The following is an 18,197-nucleotide window of genomic DNA, read 5'->3' as shown; positions in this document are numbered from 1 at the left end:
TAGCCACATAAATTATGCAGTATATACTGGCAGATGTTTATGTGCTGTGTCCACTTTTATGATTTATTTATATTTTTATATCACAGATGCAAGCACTATAGATGCCAACCAATAACACTTGACTTCAACACGCACGCACACATTCTTTCTCTGTATAGGCTATTTATGTATATACAATATTATTGTATATGTAATTATGAATATAATAAAATCTACACGCATACATAAAACAATATATATACTAAAACTGTATATTATAATTATGTGTGAATATATATGTAATATGTATATGTATATATATATGCAGTATATAATTATTATCATTATTATTATATATATATGTATGTATATATATATATATATTCGCGATATATTTCACGTCTGTTCACTGCATCTTTATTGTGATTTTCACATCTCACATAGGAGAGAAACTCACAGTTGTGTAATAAAATTAATAACAGCATAGGAAACATTTAGATTTGTCATATTGGCTCGATTGAAATTGGTTTACCAACTGTCCTTACATTAAATTCTCAGTCTTTTTCTCCATTATTTTTCATATCAATTTTCTTATGAACCATAGCGCCCCCTACAATAAATTTGTATGAGAACTTATGTCGGAGGGATCTTGTACTAGGGCCTATATACCTATTCAAGATACATTTCTCTAAACGAGTGTAATATGAACCCGATGTATATGTATATATATATATATATATGTATATATATATATATATATATATATATATATATATATTTGTTTTACATGTTTAGTCCACGTGTTGGTGCAATGATGTAAAAAGTAAAAAACTGAAACCAAGTTCATGCCGTCATAACCAACAAAAGCGCTTGACTAACGCGGTTGCATTACACTTGACGGCATGTATTATTATGACTTGTTCTTGTTCTCTCAGAATCAAGAACACTTGAGAAAGGGCGAATCGCTCGAAAATTAAGACTGCCGAAATAAACTGTTGGTAATGACAGTATGTACTTGGTTTCTGTTTTATGCTTTAAGCATACATAGTAACATATAGTGCCTAAGTGTGTGTGTGTGTGTGTGTGTGTGTGTGAGTATCTGTGTGTGGTTGTGTGCATGTAAGGGAGTACGTATACGCACTCGTTTTGCATGTAAGGCTGATGTATTTTAAACGTCATGGAAAGCTTTTAAGTGCCCTGCTGTTAATCACGATATTAACATAGGTCCATCGGCTGCAACGTTATAACATTCATGGCCCTATTCATGACAGATAGAAGTATAGATGGGAGACTTTGTGTAATTTTTGCAGGGGTAGGCCCTATACATGGATGGGAATACATTTTTTAACCTGACAAAAACAACCAACCAAAAAGAAAACAACAACAAACCATAAAGACATATAGGACTTAGTGAATCTGTAGATTTTTACCCGAAGATTTTGATTTTAGTCAATTGGTATATGAGGGGAGGTAATTTAAACGGAAACTCTCATCCCCCTCATTCCATTCAGTGTGATGAAAACATTACATTTTTTAATGTGACAGTCTTAATGGAAGTATGCCTACTTTGATTTATTGATTTCAAATATTACACAGATTCTGCATTCATTGAATTAATATTATGGGGATTAGCAAGAGAAATTAGGAAAATATAACGAGGAACCAAAATATACTTGTTTTTCTGGCATTGGTAATGAAAGAGCACTCGACGTATTCTATAGAGAGCGAGCAGAATAACTAACGCGAGGAACATAAAGTTCTTTTCATTTGAAAGAAATCCAAATTTGAGGTATTCTCCTTGTGTTTTCTGAATATCTTTCCGTCGCTATCCGTGACATCAAAAGCTTGTGCATTATGTCGCTTTAAAAACGAGCCTAATCAATTGAGAAAAAAAGAAAGGTCATTTTGTGCCAACATAATATTCACATGACTTAATAACGAATTTGCTCATTCCGGTGGTGCAGGTTTGGTCTCACACCTGTAAATTAGAAATAATCAATCTGTCCAGCCCGAGCATCATCACTTTTTCGCATCAAAAACACTAAATCTGAGACGAGAACACAAAAAACAAAACAAAGAAACAACAACAACAACAACAACAACAACAACAACAACAACAACAACAACAGAACTGTATGAAGATAAGCTACAGGGCCGGATTAACGGGGGGGGGGGAGGGAGAGGGATGACCACCACTGGAATAGATATAGGGTCCAAACAACCCCCCCCCCCCCCCACACACACACACACACTCTTTTTAAACCCCGGTAGTAACTGGGGAAGTGACCCCGGAAGTGGTACCACTTCTTTTATCTTATTTGCTTGTCAGCTGATGAAACCCGGAAGTAGCATCAGAAATACAATATCATGTAGGCCTTGCTGTACCCCACAACACACACTTTTAAAAAACGTGGCGCCGGCTTAAAAAAAAAAAAGTGGCGCCGGTCGGCCGTACCAAAATCTATTAGGCCTCGTTGCTGCTTTCTTCTTGATCTCCTTCTTCTCCTTTTTCTTCAGGGACCTCTGAACGGAGTTCGAACAGACCCCCCCCCCCCCCCCCCCGCCGTCGAAATATGTAATAGGTCTACACTCAAACACGAAAGGCTGTTATGTTATTTTTTACATTTGTTTACTTTTTTATTAGTATAATGTGTATCCATGCGACGAATATTCAGGGCCTTCATACAATACAGTAATAGTGTGAGAACTTTTATTCACTGATCTCTAGGCCTTTACTTACCTAATAAGGGGTATCGCGATCCCACTGTACAGCCGAAAGTTGGCTCTGATGCGCGATCCGCTCAACCCGCTGGATGGATCCCAGTGCCGTATGGATCCGCTAGTGTATCGCCCTCTTACGGCTAGAAGCGAACACGGTTATCGCCACGTAAAAAAAGTACGTGTGGAATCCGGAAAGAATTGAAAGTGTTGGGTTGGATCAGGGAGGTGAGAGGAAAAGGAGTGGGCACTGGATTAGTGTCTTTTGAACCATCCTCGGAGCCGCACTCCCCAAGAGACCACTCCACTAACTAGATTACTGCCGCTTGGCCGCACAGTGCACATGCGCAATCCTTGTCAACAGGCTGGTGGGTCTCACCCCTCCCTGGCCAGAACCTGGATTACTCCACGTGGTACTGGATGGGTGGTGTATACTGGTGCATTACTGGTGCATTACCCATTGCTGTGCCTGCAAACAACACTGGTGCATTGTGATGTGCAGTGAACTGGTTGCATGGTCACATTTTGAATTTTGCAGCTAGTATTCAAGGTATTATAATTTATGTGCATTAACATGTCCATGTACTATAAGATTTCTTGGGAACAAAAAATGTACTTTGCATGCTATTATGGTAAAATAACTTTTACATGAAATGGAAACAAATTAACACAGACTTAAAAACATTGAATAATAATGATTACCAGCACCAATAATGATATACTGATTGTAAGAATATGAAGGAAACATGAACAGCTGAGTAGTGGAACACAGGCCCTAACAATGTCTGATGATAATAATGATTTTAATACCAAGCTAGCACAGAAAATACCAACCACAACAGCAACAACCATCATAAAATACCCATTCAGCTTTCAAATAAGAATAAAACAAAAACAGAGAGACAGACAAAAAAAGCACCATGGTAAATATCTTATCAGGCATACAGTGATACAGGACATGTGAGATAGTTCAGCTCTCACTGAACTCTCACATGTTTTCACCGTACACCAGGCAAGGAGGCAAGTTATTTCACCAATACCCCTTTCCCGCTGAAGAAAATCTTCCCCGGGGGCACCTGGGGGCACCCGGGGAACCCCGCAGTGTGAAAGGTCACTCGGTTGAAACCTAGGGGAAGCCTAGGTGAAACACCGATGAAATTTTGGGCAATTTTTACCCGAGAAGCGTCCTGGGTGAACACCGATAGTTCAACGGGAGATCACCCGGTGGTTCACCGAGAGCGCCCAGCGTGAAAGGTTGTCTCGGTGAAACACCGGGGAAAATATGCAGATTATGTCAAAGGTCATGTTTTGTTTCTGGTCATGCACACGTTTTCAGCCAGCTAGCGCGCACTCGACCTCCCAAATCCACACGTACAGGGTACTAGTAATTCGTGTTTGTAAACATACACACGACACTACATAGCACTTATGTCGTTTCGTGTGCAATGTGGCGTTCACAGTGCGACGGCAATGTTTTGCATCGTGCTGGGCATTGTATTGTTTACAAGTAATTAGCACGACGTGTACTGTATACAAAGCTGATATAGGTTTACAGTGTACATGTGTACTTGATCGATTTGATGCTTCCTCCTTCTTCGTCTTCCTCTAGTGTCTAGCTCTTAACTCTTCCAGTAAAGTCTGATTAAAACGTGCGCCTCTTGCTTGATTTTTTTCGTATTTTGTGCTTTTCTCGACAAGTGCTGGGTTTACAGTGTGCAGGAGAAATCCGTTGACGTTTTGTGCTGTTGAAATTTGAGGGAATTTTGCAAATGGCTGGAGCGTGGACCAAAGACGAAGAGAGACTGTTACTTCAATTACGTAGCGAGGCAGCAGTGAACGCAGAACTGAGCGGGACGTCGGCTGACGCTGCCGCGTACGAGTCCCTCCTCCGAAAACTTGCTGAACATGGGATCGAAAAAACCAAATCGCAGATGCACAACAAACTCAAGTACATAAGATCACCCACGTTGCGAGCAGAAAACCCGTCTAGGGGAAAGTTTCACCGAGAGCAGTGTGAAACGACGGCACTCAAACTTTCACCGAGAGGTTCCCCGGTGAATTCACCGGGGAACCTCTCGGTGGTTCACCGAGACGGGCAGCGGGAAAGGGGTACAAGATTAGGTCCTATAGTAGTCTCCATCATGACCACTCTGTTGTAGATTCGAGCCCTCCTGCCTCAATATATCCCCAGCATACAACAAAAAAACATTCAAATAGTGTTTTCATCCCCTGGAGAATTAAAATTGCTCACAAAAATATGTTAGTGGGACCACAAAAAACATGTCTTGGCGGATGTACGCAAGTTTCCCAAAAAATATGACAAGAGAACCAACACGAGCGAACAATGAAGTGATACATCAGACTAAAGAAAAACCCCAACATCTGCTGATCTACAGGTGAATTTCGTCAGCACTAGTCAGGATTTACACTTGACATTGCGTCGTAATTTGATTAAGACAAGAACAAAACAATGGCTATTGTTAAACAGTTACAAATTGTCAAAACTCAACTTCTTCTTGGCCGATTTTCAAAATTTTTGTATCTATCGAGAGCTGAATTCTTAGACTAGCAGGTCCCAAGAGTATATGCCGTGTGAGCCTGCATAAAGAATGTAGAACCCTCATACACGTCCTTGTGAACACACACAAGTCAACTGTCCTGTCCATACTCCTAACGATAGAGGGCCAAATCACCGCGGCCCCGAGGATCGAACATCAAACAGCAGTGATAACGATCAGACTGACCTCGTTACGTAAGAGGTCGTTTACTTGTTTCTTGGGGCACTGATCCCTTGTAATCCTGTGTTGAGTGATAGGGAAAACCCTCAGGGCAGAGTGCCCACTCCTTTTTGTCTCACCTCCCTGGTTGGATCGACGTGTGACATGTACTGACAGACATGGGGTACATGACAGGTACCATGTACCAGGCATTTCTGTAAGGATTGACTGTCTGCTAGCGCTTCTGCTAGCGGAAGTTGCCTTCAAAGATATCATCCTTCTAGATTAGATTGGTCCTTGATCGTACCTCTTGAGGTTGTAGTCAAGTACAAGAGCGCTAGAAGCAACTGGATTCTGTAAAATGGAGAGTATAATGGACAAAAGCCCGTATAAAATCGAGACGATTGACATGCACACTGGAGGTGAAGCTGTGCGCATCGTGCACTCCGGTTACCCCAGGATCTCCGGGGACACGATCTTAGCGAAACGGCGATATGTGCGAGAGCATCTGGATCACTACAGATTGATGCTAATGCACGAACCGCGAGGACATTATGAGATGTACGGGGCGGTAATCGTGGAACCAGACCTTCCCGAGGCTGATGTAGCAGTTTTATTTATGCATAACGAAGGTTACAGCACAATGTGTGGGCATGCAACCATCAGTCTAGGCCGATATGCTATCGACTCTGGGCTCGTTAAACCCATGGCTCCCGAAACGCAGGTGAATTTGCAGTGTCCATGCGGATTGGTCAAAACTTTCGTGGAGTATGACGACCAATCCAAAACGTCGGGCAAAACAAGATTCCTGAGCGTCCCAGCCTTTGCTTTCAAGATTGGTAAGGAATTTTCACTAATATTATATTTTGTGTTTAATTGTCATTATGATAAACATCAACATTTGAGCAATTGGCAATGGTGAATTGTGAATATGTTATATATATATATATATATATATATATATATATATGTATATTCAATACAAGGGGCAGATCCAGGAATTCTGTAAAGGGGAAAAACCTTTACAAAATCAAAGGAGGGCACACGCACCCCTCCCCCAATTTTTTTCTTTTAATTCTTTTGTTTTAAAAAATAAAGAGGGGTGCACCCCCACTTTGATCTGCCACTGATATATAATATATATATATATATATATACATTATATATATATATATATATAGAGAGAGAGAGAGAGAGAGAGAGAGAGAGAGATTTATAGAGAGATAGATAGACATAGCTGGTATATTTAACTATAGCCATAGAGGAAAGATGCCTACTTCTAACTGATGCAAATCGTGTCATATGGCCTTGATATGGTCATGCGGTCAATAATGCATGTTAAGTTACACTCACATTTAGAGGAAAGAACCCTATAAGCCAGTTCGCAGTTCCACTTTCAGCATGAGCAGAAAAAGGTCATTCGTACCAATAGGCGCATTGGTTTTTAAATTAACTGAGATAAGCATTTGTGATGGAATGATTATTCATGCAATCCTTATAAATGGTGCTTGCCAGCACATCCACCTGACAGACAAATCAGTATTTGGCAATATCAATAGAAATAGATTGTTAATACATTCAGTTCAAAGTAATGAAATGAATGCTTTTTCAAGTGTTATTTGACAGATCATTCTGGCCATCTGGTCTACAAAAGTTAATTCTTTGTTTGAACAGGATTGATGAATCCCATAAGTAAATTGTTAATGTTACGCTCTGAAAACCAGTACAGTGCCCTAACCAACTGAGAAAAAAAGAGAAAGGTCATTCGTACCAATGTGCCCACGAGCTAACTCCGAACTGGCTTGTTCCAGTGTAGGCACCCTACTATTAATGCAAATTATGAGTAGACGAGTTCTGCCAGTGTATACCTTTATTGAATGTGTCTCTAATGCAAATGGACCTAGGCAATGTTAGTACGTGTGTGTGTTCAAGGAGTTCACTCCTTGGTGTGTGTTGGTATGTGTATATATTTAACTTGTGCAGTGTATGGTAATTCCCATTAAATTTTCATCATTGACGTTTCAAAGGGAATTCACCTGCACATGGATTTTGGAAAAGTTATGTATTTTTTGTTTTGTCGTTCATTTCCCTTTTATATAAGCCTTATTTATTCCATCCCCTGAGGCACTTTTGTAACATAGTTTTGCTTTTTCTTTCCTCTCTCTTTTCCTGCAGATGTTGAAGTTGATGTTCCTGGCTATGGAAAGATCATTGTTGACATCAGCTATGGAGGTGCCTTCTATGCCTTTGTCTGTGCAGACCGACTGGGTTTGGACATCCGGAAGTCATCGATGCGCGACATTGTTGCAGCAGCGACAGCTGTTACGGAGGCGACAAAATCAGCCGTGACCCTGGAGCATCCTGATGATCCAGACTTGGCGTTTTTGTACGGGACCATCATTACTGACGGGAAGGATGCATGGAGCGAGGAACCAACTGCAAATATATGTGTTTTTGCAGATGCACAGGTGAACTATTCATAGTGGACTCTTCTTCTATCCCATGGTCACAGAATGTTGAGGTATACCTAGTACCACAGAAAACCTGTCATCCAGCTTTCTTCACTCTTTTCTCTCACTTTTCTTGCCTTACACATCCTCACGGCAGCACGCCAGTCCACTTTTGGATGTTATCTTCCCATATTATTCTTTGTCTGCTTCTCAACCTCCCTTCTTGAACTGTGCCTTCCAGGTGTGTTGTGGCAAGCCCTGAAGATCATATGACAGCTTTTGCTCTTGTAATTGGGTCTTTCAACAGTAAAAAGGGTACATTTCTGGGATGCTGAGTATCCTCTATACATTTTCAATGTGCATTTTATATATTTATTTATATTTTTATGGCCAGTTTATACCCAAAAGAATACTCATCCGTGTTTGGGAGGAAATGCTTATAATATTGGTATTGCACTTTTTACGCCCTTTTTCAAGGCAGAAGACTTCCACTGCATACTCATGCTATCTTTTGTTGTTAATGAGAATGATGTGTGTGTATATTTGCTGAATGAAAATGATGATAGTATATTTTGGTTTTGCTTTCCTTTTTTTTTATTTACCTTCACCACCAAATTGACAGGCTGACAGAAGTCCTACAGGGTCAGGGGTCACCGCGCGAATCGCACTACAGATCCACAAAGGACTAATCAACTTGAATCAGGTTCGGAAGTTCCAGAACAGCAGCACCAACTCCGAGTTCACCGGGAAGGCTGTGGAAAGGGTGAAGGTGGGGCAGTTTGACGCCGTGGTGGTGGAGGTTGCTGGAAAAGGCCACTACGTCGGCAAGAGCACTTTTTTCAGCGAGGAAGGAGATGATCTTGGAAAAGGGTTCCTGGTGCGATAGCGTGACCAATACTGGTATGTTCCTGGGAGCATCCGCGAAGTGGGCTTGAAAGTGAACCACTGAAACCTGAAGCCAACTGGCCCATCACTGCTCGAAGAGAGACTCCATGCACAGTCTCAAGTTTATGCCAATTTTCTACCTCTGCCAAGGGAGGAGGTTATGTTTTCATTACGGTTGGTTTGTTTGTCCGGGTGCAAAATAACTCAAAAAATTGTGAGCGAATTTGGATGAAACTTGCAGGATAGGTTGAAAATGACACAAGGAACTGGTGATTAAATTTTGGTTGTGATCCAGAAATTTTTTATGGATTTTGTGAAGGATTTTCAATATTTTGGCAGGTAGAGCCAATGAACTTGAGAGTTCAAGCTGCGCATTTTTGAGGTTGTCATACATGCACTAAAGTGCGTGCTCTAGTTTCTGCTAGGGCAAGGTGCGCCGTGCAGCTTGAAGTTGATGACGTAACAAAAGGCTTCTACTTCGTATATTGGGAAATCAAGAGATTTTCTGCATTTTAAGAAAATATAAAAGGAATCCCACAAAAACTAATTTTTCATGAAAATTACCAATTCTATCAACTTGATATGGTACTGACATATGATAAGGGTAGCAATTATTCCCAACGTATACTGCTTTCTGAAAGCGGTTAGTCAAGTGCTCTTTCAGTATGCTAGAAAAGTGAATTTTATGGAATTTGCATCATATGTGACATCATAACCTCTAGCAGTCTCCCCATCCAGCAGTTTCAACACCAAAACTTCAAAAATTCATTAACTTTTGCATCGATTGTCTGATTTTCCTCAAACTTTCACTGATGTGTTCTAATAATGTTGCTGCTTTCACTAAATCCACATAGCTCTTTGGGTTTTGGTTTCCTTTAATGGTCATTGACTCTCCAAGTGACCTCTATCTGGAAAGAGGAAATCAGAAAATGCACCCAGAATGAGTTCATTCACTGATCACGCTGCCCATTACCCACAGTTTGATGAAATAATTAATGATTTGATTATTACTGTGGTACTCTTCAGATTATCACTAGAATGGACAAAGGCCCCACTCACGTTATCAAAGAACGCCATTGAAAACATGTTTTAGAAACATTTAACATAAAAACAAAATATCATACAATGTATAATTATATTTGTACTTGTTTTCTTGTTATTGCATTGTGTGTGTGTGTGTGTGTGTGTGTGTGTGTGTGTTTGTGTACTAAGGCAGAGTTGGACACCTTTTCTTGCATGTACATATTTCTCAATCATGTTTGTCTAATCAAGTTTTGCTAAAATCTGGTTGTCTGTTTTGAATGTGAACAGTTTCATATCCAAAACTCGATTGCAGGGGTAGAAGTTATTATGAATTTTTGAAATTTTAGTGCCACCATAGCTGGTTGAGAAAACTACTACATTTCATGATGTAACATGCGCGTAGCAATATAAAGAAAATATGTAAAGGAAATTCAGTATATGTTACTCTTCTCACGGAATAAAAAAAAGAATTTGTGCCTTGCATCTTTTAGAAAGCATGGGAATAATAGTACCACAAACATATATGTCAGTAACAATTCCAGGGAGTGTGTTCCTCAAAAAAATTGAATTTTCTGGAATTCTCTTTCTATTTCCCTTATTGCTCTACTCATGTGACATCGTAAACAGTAGTGGTCTTCTCATCCAGCAGTGACTTTGCAAAACTTCAAAAATTCATAACTTTTGAACGGACTGTCTTGATTTACCTCAAACCTTCACTGATATGTTCTACTGATATTACTGCATTCCCTTAATCCACATGCATACTATCAGGTGAACTTATCCTTTATTGCCTCATAGAAATTTGAGAGGAAGCAAGAACTATATCTAAACATTGCAATTCTTGCAAATTTGCAAGTAAGTCATAGGGAAACTTAACACGTATTATTTTGCCAACAATTACTGCAACAATACAGATATGTCTATGCAGATTATTGTGGAATAAAAATATGAAGTTCAGAATTAATTTTTTCGAAGCATTTTCATAGTAATTTGTGTGTGTGTGTGTGTGTGTGTGTGTGTGTGTGTGTGTGCGTGTGTGTGACATCAATGAAAAGTTTATTTCACTCCTCAATGAAGTTGAATTTAACATGGAATGGAATTTAACTATCAGTCACTACCATCACCAGCATGCAAAAGCTCACTAACAAGATGTGGAAAGTGACTGTAATATATGCTATCCTTTGTTTGATAAACAGGAATATGAGGAATTTCTTTTAAGAGGCCAATGTAAGACCAGTAGATTGCAACAGACATTTAAATTTGCTAAGCTTTCTAAAATCACATTTCAGTATTGCCACACCTCCCATTTATTGGAAATCACATTCAACACAACATGTATCTATGTTTCACAGCTTTTCCCCCAACTTCAAACTTGTCTAAACAAATATGGTCGCTACCACACAACACCAACCTTATCCTTTCTAGTTTCTTGTTAGCATTTTGAATAGACATTATGCATCAAACATCAGAAATGAACACACACACACAAAAAATATGCACTTAGTTCAAAGAACATGTATTTATTTGTCATATACTTCCATGACACTCTGATGTCCATAGTATTGTAATTGTATACACATTAATTTATGCACATATCCATTAACACACTGTACAGCTGTAGTAACTTTTCAAAATATATAAATATGTGATTATTGAGTACAATATACCTGTATGAATCACTAGGTATATCCCAGTAATTGTTATTTATTGATCACTATACACCAACACTTGCAATACAGCACACATGTACTATGCAGTGCAATTACACAATGTATCAATTTGTGTAGATACCTATATGACTTTCTATCTTTTTCAATTCATAGATGTATACCATTCAACGAAAACAACAAATAAACAAAACAAAACAGTATTTCTTCCATCATCTCATGGATGCCATAGTGTGAAATTTTTAACCAACACTTTTAGAACGTTGAATTACAGACCTAGTAGCAGGGGGAAACATGAGCAGTCAATTTGAATTGCTCTTCATTTGGTGCCCACCAGGGTACATTAAAAAAACATGAATTTAGCATCCAAAGACATGCATCCAAGCGCCTCCAATCGAGAGTTTTCAATTGTGTGCGTACTTACATAGAGATCAGTGAAAAAGCTGTGGACAATTTGTTACATGTACTCTGGAACACTGTAAACTGTATACGCTATAATTTTCGCGTACATAAATTTTCGCGAATTGTCACTGTCACACATTTTCGCGAGTGGTTAAATTTGCGATTGGGGGACCAGAGAAAATATGAAGTGGCAAAGAAAGTGTGAATTTTCAACTTACTAGCTAATAAGAATGATACTAGTATTCGTAAGTATACGTAGACGTGCCTAAACAAGCTTAGCCAGTATGGTCTGTTCGGTAAGCCGTGACATGGTATACTAGTACTGAAATGTTCGTATCATCAAGGCAAGGGATTCATTTTGGAAGGTAATATTTTCGCGTGTTGTTAATTTCGCGAATAGCTCCCGACTCGCGAAATTCGCGAAAATAAAACCCCCGCGAAATATATAGCGTATACTGTATCTGAGTTGGGCCAGTCTTCCCACTCCACGGGTGGTATCATCACTCTATCATGTCTTTAAAAGAGACATTGAAACAAATTGTACATATACACTGTACTTCAAATTGAATGCTGTTCACTTCTTATGCACTCGTCTGTAATCACACATGAATAGAGATGGACTGGAACTTGAAGAGAAAATGTTAAGACATAAAGACATGAAATAAATGTTCACACACAATGGGGGAAACGCTGCAAGCACCAGTAACAAATAAGGCAATTATGTATATGCAACGGTAAATCATCATCTCACTGTGAGTCTCAATGGCCCAAATTCATGAAGGTGGTTTACACTTAGACCATGGTACAAATCTAGACCATGGTCTAAAAAAAGCATGAAATAGGCATACCTTTGACATGCGTGTTTCAATGCGCGATCGCTACTGGACATCTGATGTGTTTGCAATTTGTCAATTATATTTACGCATATAGAAATTCGCATACACCATAGTTTAAACCATGATTTCAATTGTACCACCTTCATGAATTCCGACCTTTAAGGTTCGGTCATAATATGACATTAGTATATGACTCTGTGAAATCACATTCATAACTCAGTACCTCACCAAGGTTTAAAGTTTACTCTTGTTTATTGTTTTAATTGCATGAAGTACAGTTCTCAAAACTTGGAATAAATGTTCAGTGGTAGCCAGGTTATCTTTCATTGAACAATTACTAAATCAATAATATAAAAGTTATAGAAAAATGACAATTTGAAATATACATACACCCTATCAAGTCACATCCAAGCATTCTTCAGCAGAGTAGACATGATAAAACAAAATAATGTATAATGACATATGTAATATGCACATGACAATGCTCTCGATGATGCTGTGATACGACAGAATGGTGTATCTTAACATACGCCTAGTGTTCGGCACCCTCAAATGTTGCGGAGAGCTCTGATGTGACAAAAACTTACATCTCTATATACACCACATGCCCTACTTGAATTTTATGGGTTGCAACTGATTGACAGACTGCCCTACACTGATGTAAATTAAAAACTGATAACACAGCGCTTTAATACCATACCTGCCAACATTTCAAGATGAAATATCTTACTCGTGGATTGCAAAAATCTTATTTTATATGCAAACTGAAGTTCAAAATCTTACTTTCGGTCAAATCTTCAGAAAATACACATGAAAGGTATATCTAGATATTTTTTAAAAATCTGATTTTTCTGACAGAAAATCTGATTTTGCTATTTTTAACGTAAAAAATCTTACTGAATCTGATAAAATCTTACTACCGGTAGTTGGCAAGTATGTAATACATGTGTAGTAGCCCTGATAAAAATCATGAGCAAACATACTCCGGCTGGACTCAAACTAACAACCTCCTGATTGCTAGACAGGTATCCTATCCACTAAATGACCATGTGTCACCCAGAAGACAGTTCTGATCCTCTATAGCAGCAGGCACAGCATGTTTATTCAAATTAATGATTCTTATGACATTATTTTGGAGTCATGGAGATGATATTTCTTCATTCAATTTGGTTACTTGTTGAACAGAAATTAATCTGAGGAGACAATTCAACAACTGATCCATACACTGTGGTGACACTGAACCCTTTCAACATCTAACGACTAACAAGAGCAAAATGGTCATCATCCCAACATTATTGTGTAGAAGTCATTGCAGAACAAAACACTGGTAATGGCAATGGGGGAATCGTGCGTCATCCTGGTTAGGATGGATGAAAAGATAGTGTAGTTTGTGAAAGTCACACTACTCAGTGATGCTGTAACCTCAAGTGTTGGAACATGAACTATCTGTGAAAATTATTAAAGTAAAACCTGAATGTTTGAGGGTTAAAGGATCCAGAAATTACATACTCCAGAAGGAACCTTTGAGAACTTTCTTTCAGTAGCCAATCCATACTTCAAGCAAAGAAAAGAACAGTTTATCAATGTACAGTTAAAAAAAATACTGAGCAACTTTCTACAATAGTCATGGTGTCACAGAATTTGCAACAAACATGGGGATTTTGCATATGCCAGAAAAGAGACTACAGCTGTACTTCATCAATGACACGGTCTCGCAGAAATTTTGAATGAAAAGAAGAATTTTAAAAAGGCATCTCGCTCACAGAAGATTTCATCCTTATTTTAATACATGTATGAAATCTGTTAAAGCTCTACAGACAAGAATTGAACTTGATAAACTTGTTTAAGCTGAACTGGGCCATAGCAGGGGTTCATCAGGTGACAGGATATTCTTCTGTTCTGGCAATTACATGTAGTAAAAATGATAGGAAATATCATAGACCTTCTGCTCATAGTTTGTGTTTGTATTTCTGACCAACTGATTGAAAGGGCTCCCAAGATTTTTTATGGTGTGTGTGTGTGTGTGGGGGGGGGGGGGGGTACTTTCAAAGGAGGGAACAAGTATTTGCATACCCTTAATATTGAGTTGGAGGAAGGGGGAACATTGAAGTCATCACGCAAATTTAGTCATCAAAAGAACTTCGCCCTTTTTGGAAATCCTGAATCCCCCAGTGCTGACGTTGTTGTTCGTTGCATGCAAGCCTAGGCCTATTGTGCATTTATCTCGTCCCTCCTCATGGGACCTTGAAGCCAACCAAAGCCATGGAGTGGATCACAACACAGCGAGGAGGGCAGAAACTTGCACTAAATGGTTACATATACGTAAAAAAACGTGACCTTGCAGGTGGTAGGGAGGGATTCGAATGCGAATTGCGCCAAAAGAACGAGTGTAATGCCAAGATTCTTAAGTTGGTACACAATAACATTCCATTTATTAACTTCAAATAGTAGTCCTATATCTGGTTATAAGAGCCAACAATGAAATCTTCCCAGAGCAATTTTTGGCTGACAAGACTGTCACTTTGGAAAAAAAAAACAACAACTCTGAAGTCCACAGTAAAATATTTGGTCTGAGATGTTGTTGTACGGATGCACCTACACATTCTTCAATGCAAATGACCATTAGGTTCACAGGTTACCATGTCTGTGGTCTATGTTCTCACCCAGGGGAGGTTATTGAAAGAACCATAAAATATCCCATTGATGTCTGTCAATACAATGATCGCACCAATGAGGAGATGTTGGAAGATACGGTTCAGTGAGTTCAAGAGAATAGAGCTCTTATACCCCTTTCCCGCTGAAGAAAATCTTCCCCGGGGGCACCTGGGGGCACCCGGGGAACCCCGCAGTGTGAAAGGTCACTCGGTTGAAACCTAGGGGAAGCCTAGGGGAAGCCTAGGTGAAACACCGATGAAATTTTGGGCAATTTTTACCCGAGAAGCGTCCTGGGTAAACACCGATAGTTCAACGGGAAATCACCCGGTGGTTCATCGAGAGCACCCAGCGTGAAAGGTTGCCTCGGTGAAACACCGAGGAAAATATGTGACGGTGCACCTCAAAACGAACATAAAGTCGCACACACTGATTTTGCATGAGGACTGAAAATAAGTGAAATGGGTCAATCTAGCCGAACTTGACTTTTTCATATTTTTTGAAAGAGCGGGTTTTCTTTTATGTTATGCTAAAATTTGGTATCATAAAACGGGCAGAAAAGTGTGTTTTTTTAGCAGTTTATCTCGAATTTTTTTGGTAGAATAGAGTGATTAGGTGTGCTTTTAGAATCCCTTTTTCATTTCTGAAAAACCTTGTCCACACTCTTCTCTTTCAACTCTAATAACTTTTGAAATGATAGTGCTACTGCTTTGAAAGTTGGCATTAATTATGGACAGAATGTGTTAATGAGGCATGTTAAATTTCAGTTTAAGCTGATAATCCCTTCATTGTTGTTACTCTGGTGGTTTACTTCCTGTTTTTTGTCCCATTCATCGCACAGCCAGCACGGTTTGGTAACGATTAAGCGCTTGAATAGACACTGTACTTCAGAGCCTCTTTTCTCAGTTCACACTTTTCCTGAGTTTGTGCTTTCTTTCCAATATTTAGATAGGTTAGGAGAGTCCATTTGATTTGAGTTATACATCATTTTAAAGCTTAAAGTCTGCTCTTTCAGAATATGGTCTTACCTAAAAATTCCTGTCTGGCGACTTTTTGTTTGTTTTGAGGTGCAGGGTCACATATGCAGATTATGTCAAAGGTCATGTTTTGTTTCTGGTCTTGCACACTCGACCTCCCAAATCCACACGTACAGGGTACTAGTAATTCGTGTTTGTAAACATACACACGACACTACATAGTATGTCGTTTCGTGTGCAATGTGGCGTTCACAGTGCGACGGCATTGTTTTGCATCGTGCTGTGCATTGTATTGTTTAATTAGCACGCCGTGTATACAAAGCTGATATAGGTTTACAGTGTACATTGTTCTTGATCGATTTGATGCTTCCTCCTTCTCCGTCTTCCTCTAGTGTCTAGCTCTTAACTCTTCCAGTAAAGTCTGATACAGTCTGCCTCTTGCTTGATTTTTTCGTATTTTGTGCTTTTCTCGTCAAGTGCTGGGTTTACAGTGTGCAGGAGAAATCCGTTGACGTTTCGTGCTGTTGAAATATGAGGGAATTTTGCAAATGGCTGGAGTGTGGACCAAAGACGAAGAGAGACTGTTACTTCAATTACGTAGCGAGGCAGCAGTGAACGAAGAACTGAGCGGGACGTCGGCTGACGCTGCTGCGTACGAGTCCCTCCTCCGAAAACTTGCTGAACATGGGATCGAAAAAACCAAATCGCAGATGCACAACAAACTCAAGTACATAAGATCACCCACGTTGCGAGCAGAAAACCCGTCTAGGGGAAAGTTTCACTGAGAGCAGTGTGAAACGACGGCACTGAAACTTTCACCGAGAGGTTCCCCGGTGAATTCATCGGGGAACCTCTCGGTGGTTCACCGAGACGGGCAGCGGGAAAGGGGTATTAGAGGAGTGAAAGGACCAAGCCCATTGATTAATCTTCCAGAATTTCCTGCTTCTGGATGATTTATGAAACGTCTCTGTTGAGGAGAAAGATATCAAGATGGAAAACTCCAAGGAACAGGGGGAGGTCCCCCACCTGGGGAAAATGGGGAGTACCCCATTGGAACGATGCACTAATCTCCCCTGTCCTGCTCCAACAGTGTAAACCTCAGGAGTGCATGAGAGGGTGACTGCACTCAGTAAGAGGTGAGTAGCCTCCTTGGGAACTTCTGGAGGGTTAATACATGTACCTCTAAAAATTGGGCCTGCACCCAGCACTGGATTGTTTTCTGCATTGGCAACTCATACATCATCGACGGAGATGCCATACGCCAAAGCCGCCAAAATCCCACACATGCTCTTAGTCTTTGACAGCCATTTTCATTTAGAAAGGCTGGAGGAGACGGCACACAGACAAGGGCAGAAGCTACCCTTCGTGGAGGTGGATCACTCCCCCTGGGTACCTACCTGCCTGACAGGTGGTGTTAACAATTATTGTTACCCCTCCTGCTTCCATGGAGTAAAGATCCCTGTATTTGTAGTTGGATTGCATCAGTGGGGGTTCACTTCACCCTAAACATCTGAGAACTGCCAGGGAGCGGGAAGTAGATGCATCAGCTTGGTTGCTGTGCAATCAACGCATCTGTGTGATTGGACTGCACTGCTGACCCTAGGAAATGGGAGGAGCAACCATCCCTCCTACAGGCTTGCCTCAAAGAGGAAATCCGCCCCCAAAATAAACAAGAGACCCAGGGGTCTTGCGCTCAGCTGAGTATCGCATGTTCACCTTCCATGCATTCTAGATAGCAGACTCTTACCTGAGAACATTGGAAACTTGTGGCAGGAGGTAGCTTTGAAAGCTGGGGGCATGGTGTCCATTTGCATATTCCATCACACTGGTAAAAATATCTGCCTAGTGCTCTGTCCTTTATAGAATGAATGTTGGACTATGCAGTTTGAAA

General features: G+C 40.0%; 1 protein-coding gene across 1 annotated transcript; it reads left to right on the top strand.

Annotated features, from left to right (window-relative positions):
• Positions 1-5,743: 5,743 nt before the first annotated feature.
• Positions 5,744-8,750, top strand: LOC139716931 (trans-L-3-hydroxyproline dehydratase-like). The gene is made up of 3 exons (XM_071628457.1): positions 5,744-6,253; positions 7,590-7,882; positions 8,487-8,750. Exons 1-3 carry the CDS (start codon positions 5,776-5,778, stop codon positions 8,748-8,750), a joined length of 1,035 nt encoding a protein of 344 aa, XP_071484558.1. The 5' UTR covers positions 5,744-5,775.
• Positions 8,751-18,197: the final 9,447 nt, after the last annotated feature.

This window comes from Diadema antillarum, unplaced genomic scaffold (assembly GCF_040938485.1).
Source record: "Diadema antillarum isolate AM-2024a unplaced genomic scaffold, OU_Dant_1.0 scf00000071, whole genome shotgun sequence".
Classification (NCBI taxonomy): domain Eukaryota; kingdom Metazoa; phylum Echinodermata; class Echinoidea; order Diadematoida; family Diadematidae; genus Diadema; species Diadema antillarum.
The sequence above is the reverse complement of the archived record's forward strand: the minus strand, read 5'-3'. Positions and strand labels throughout refer to the sequence as shown.

What these genes read in the sequence shown, in the direction of transcription:
- LOC139716931 (XM_071628457.1), top strand. Translation starts at nt 5,776, where the DNA reads ATGGAGAGTATAATGGACAAAAGCCCGTATAAAATCGAGACGATTGAC. An exon ending in AGCCTTTGCTTTCAAGATTG is followed by an intron (nt 6,254 to 7,589) that starts GTAAGGAATTTT and finishes CTTTTCCTGCAG; the next exon opens with ATGTTGAAGTTGATGTTCCT. An exon ending in GTGTTTTTGCAGATGCACAG is followed by an intron (nt 7,883 to 8,486) that starts GTGAACTATTCA and finishes CCAAATTGACAG; the next exon opens with GCTGACAGAAGTCCTACAGG.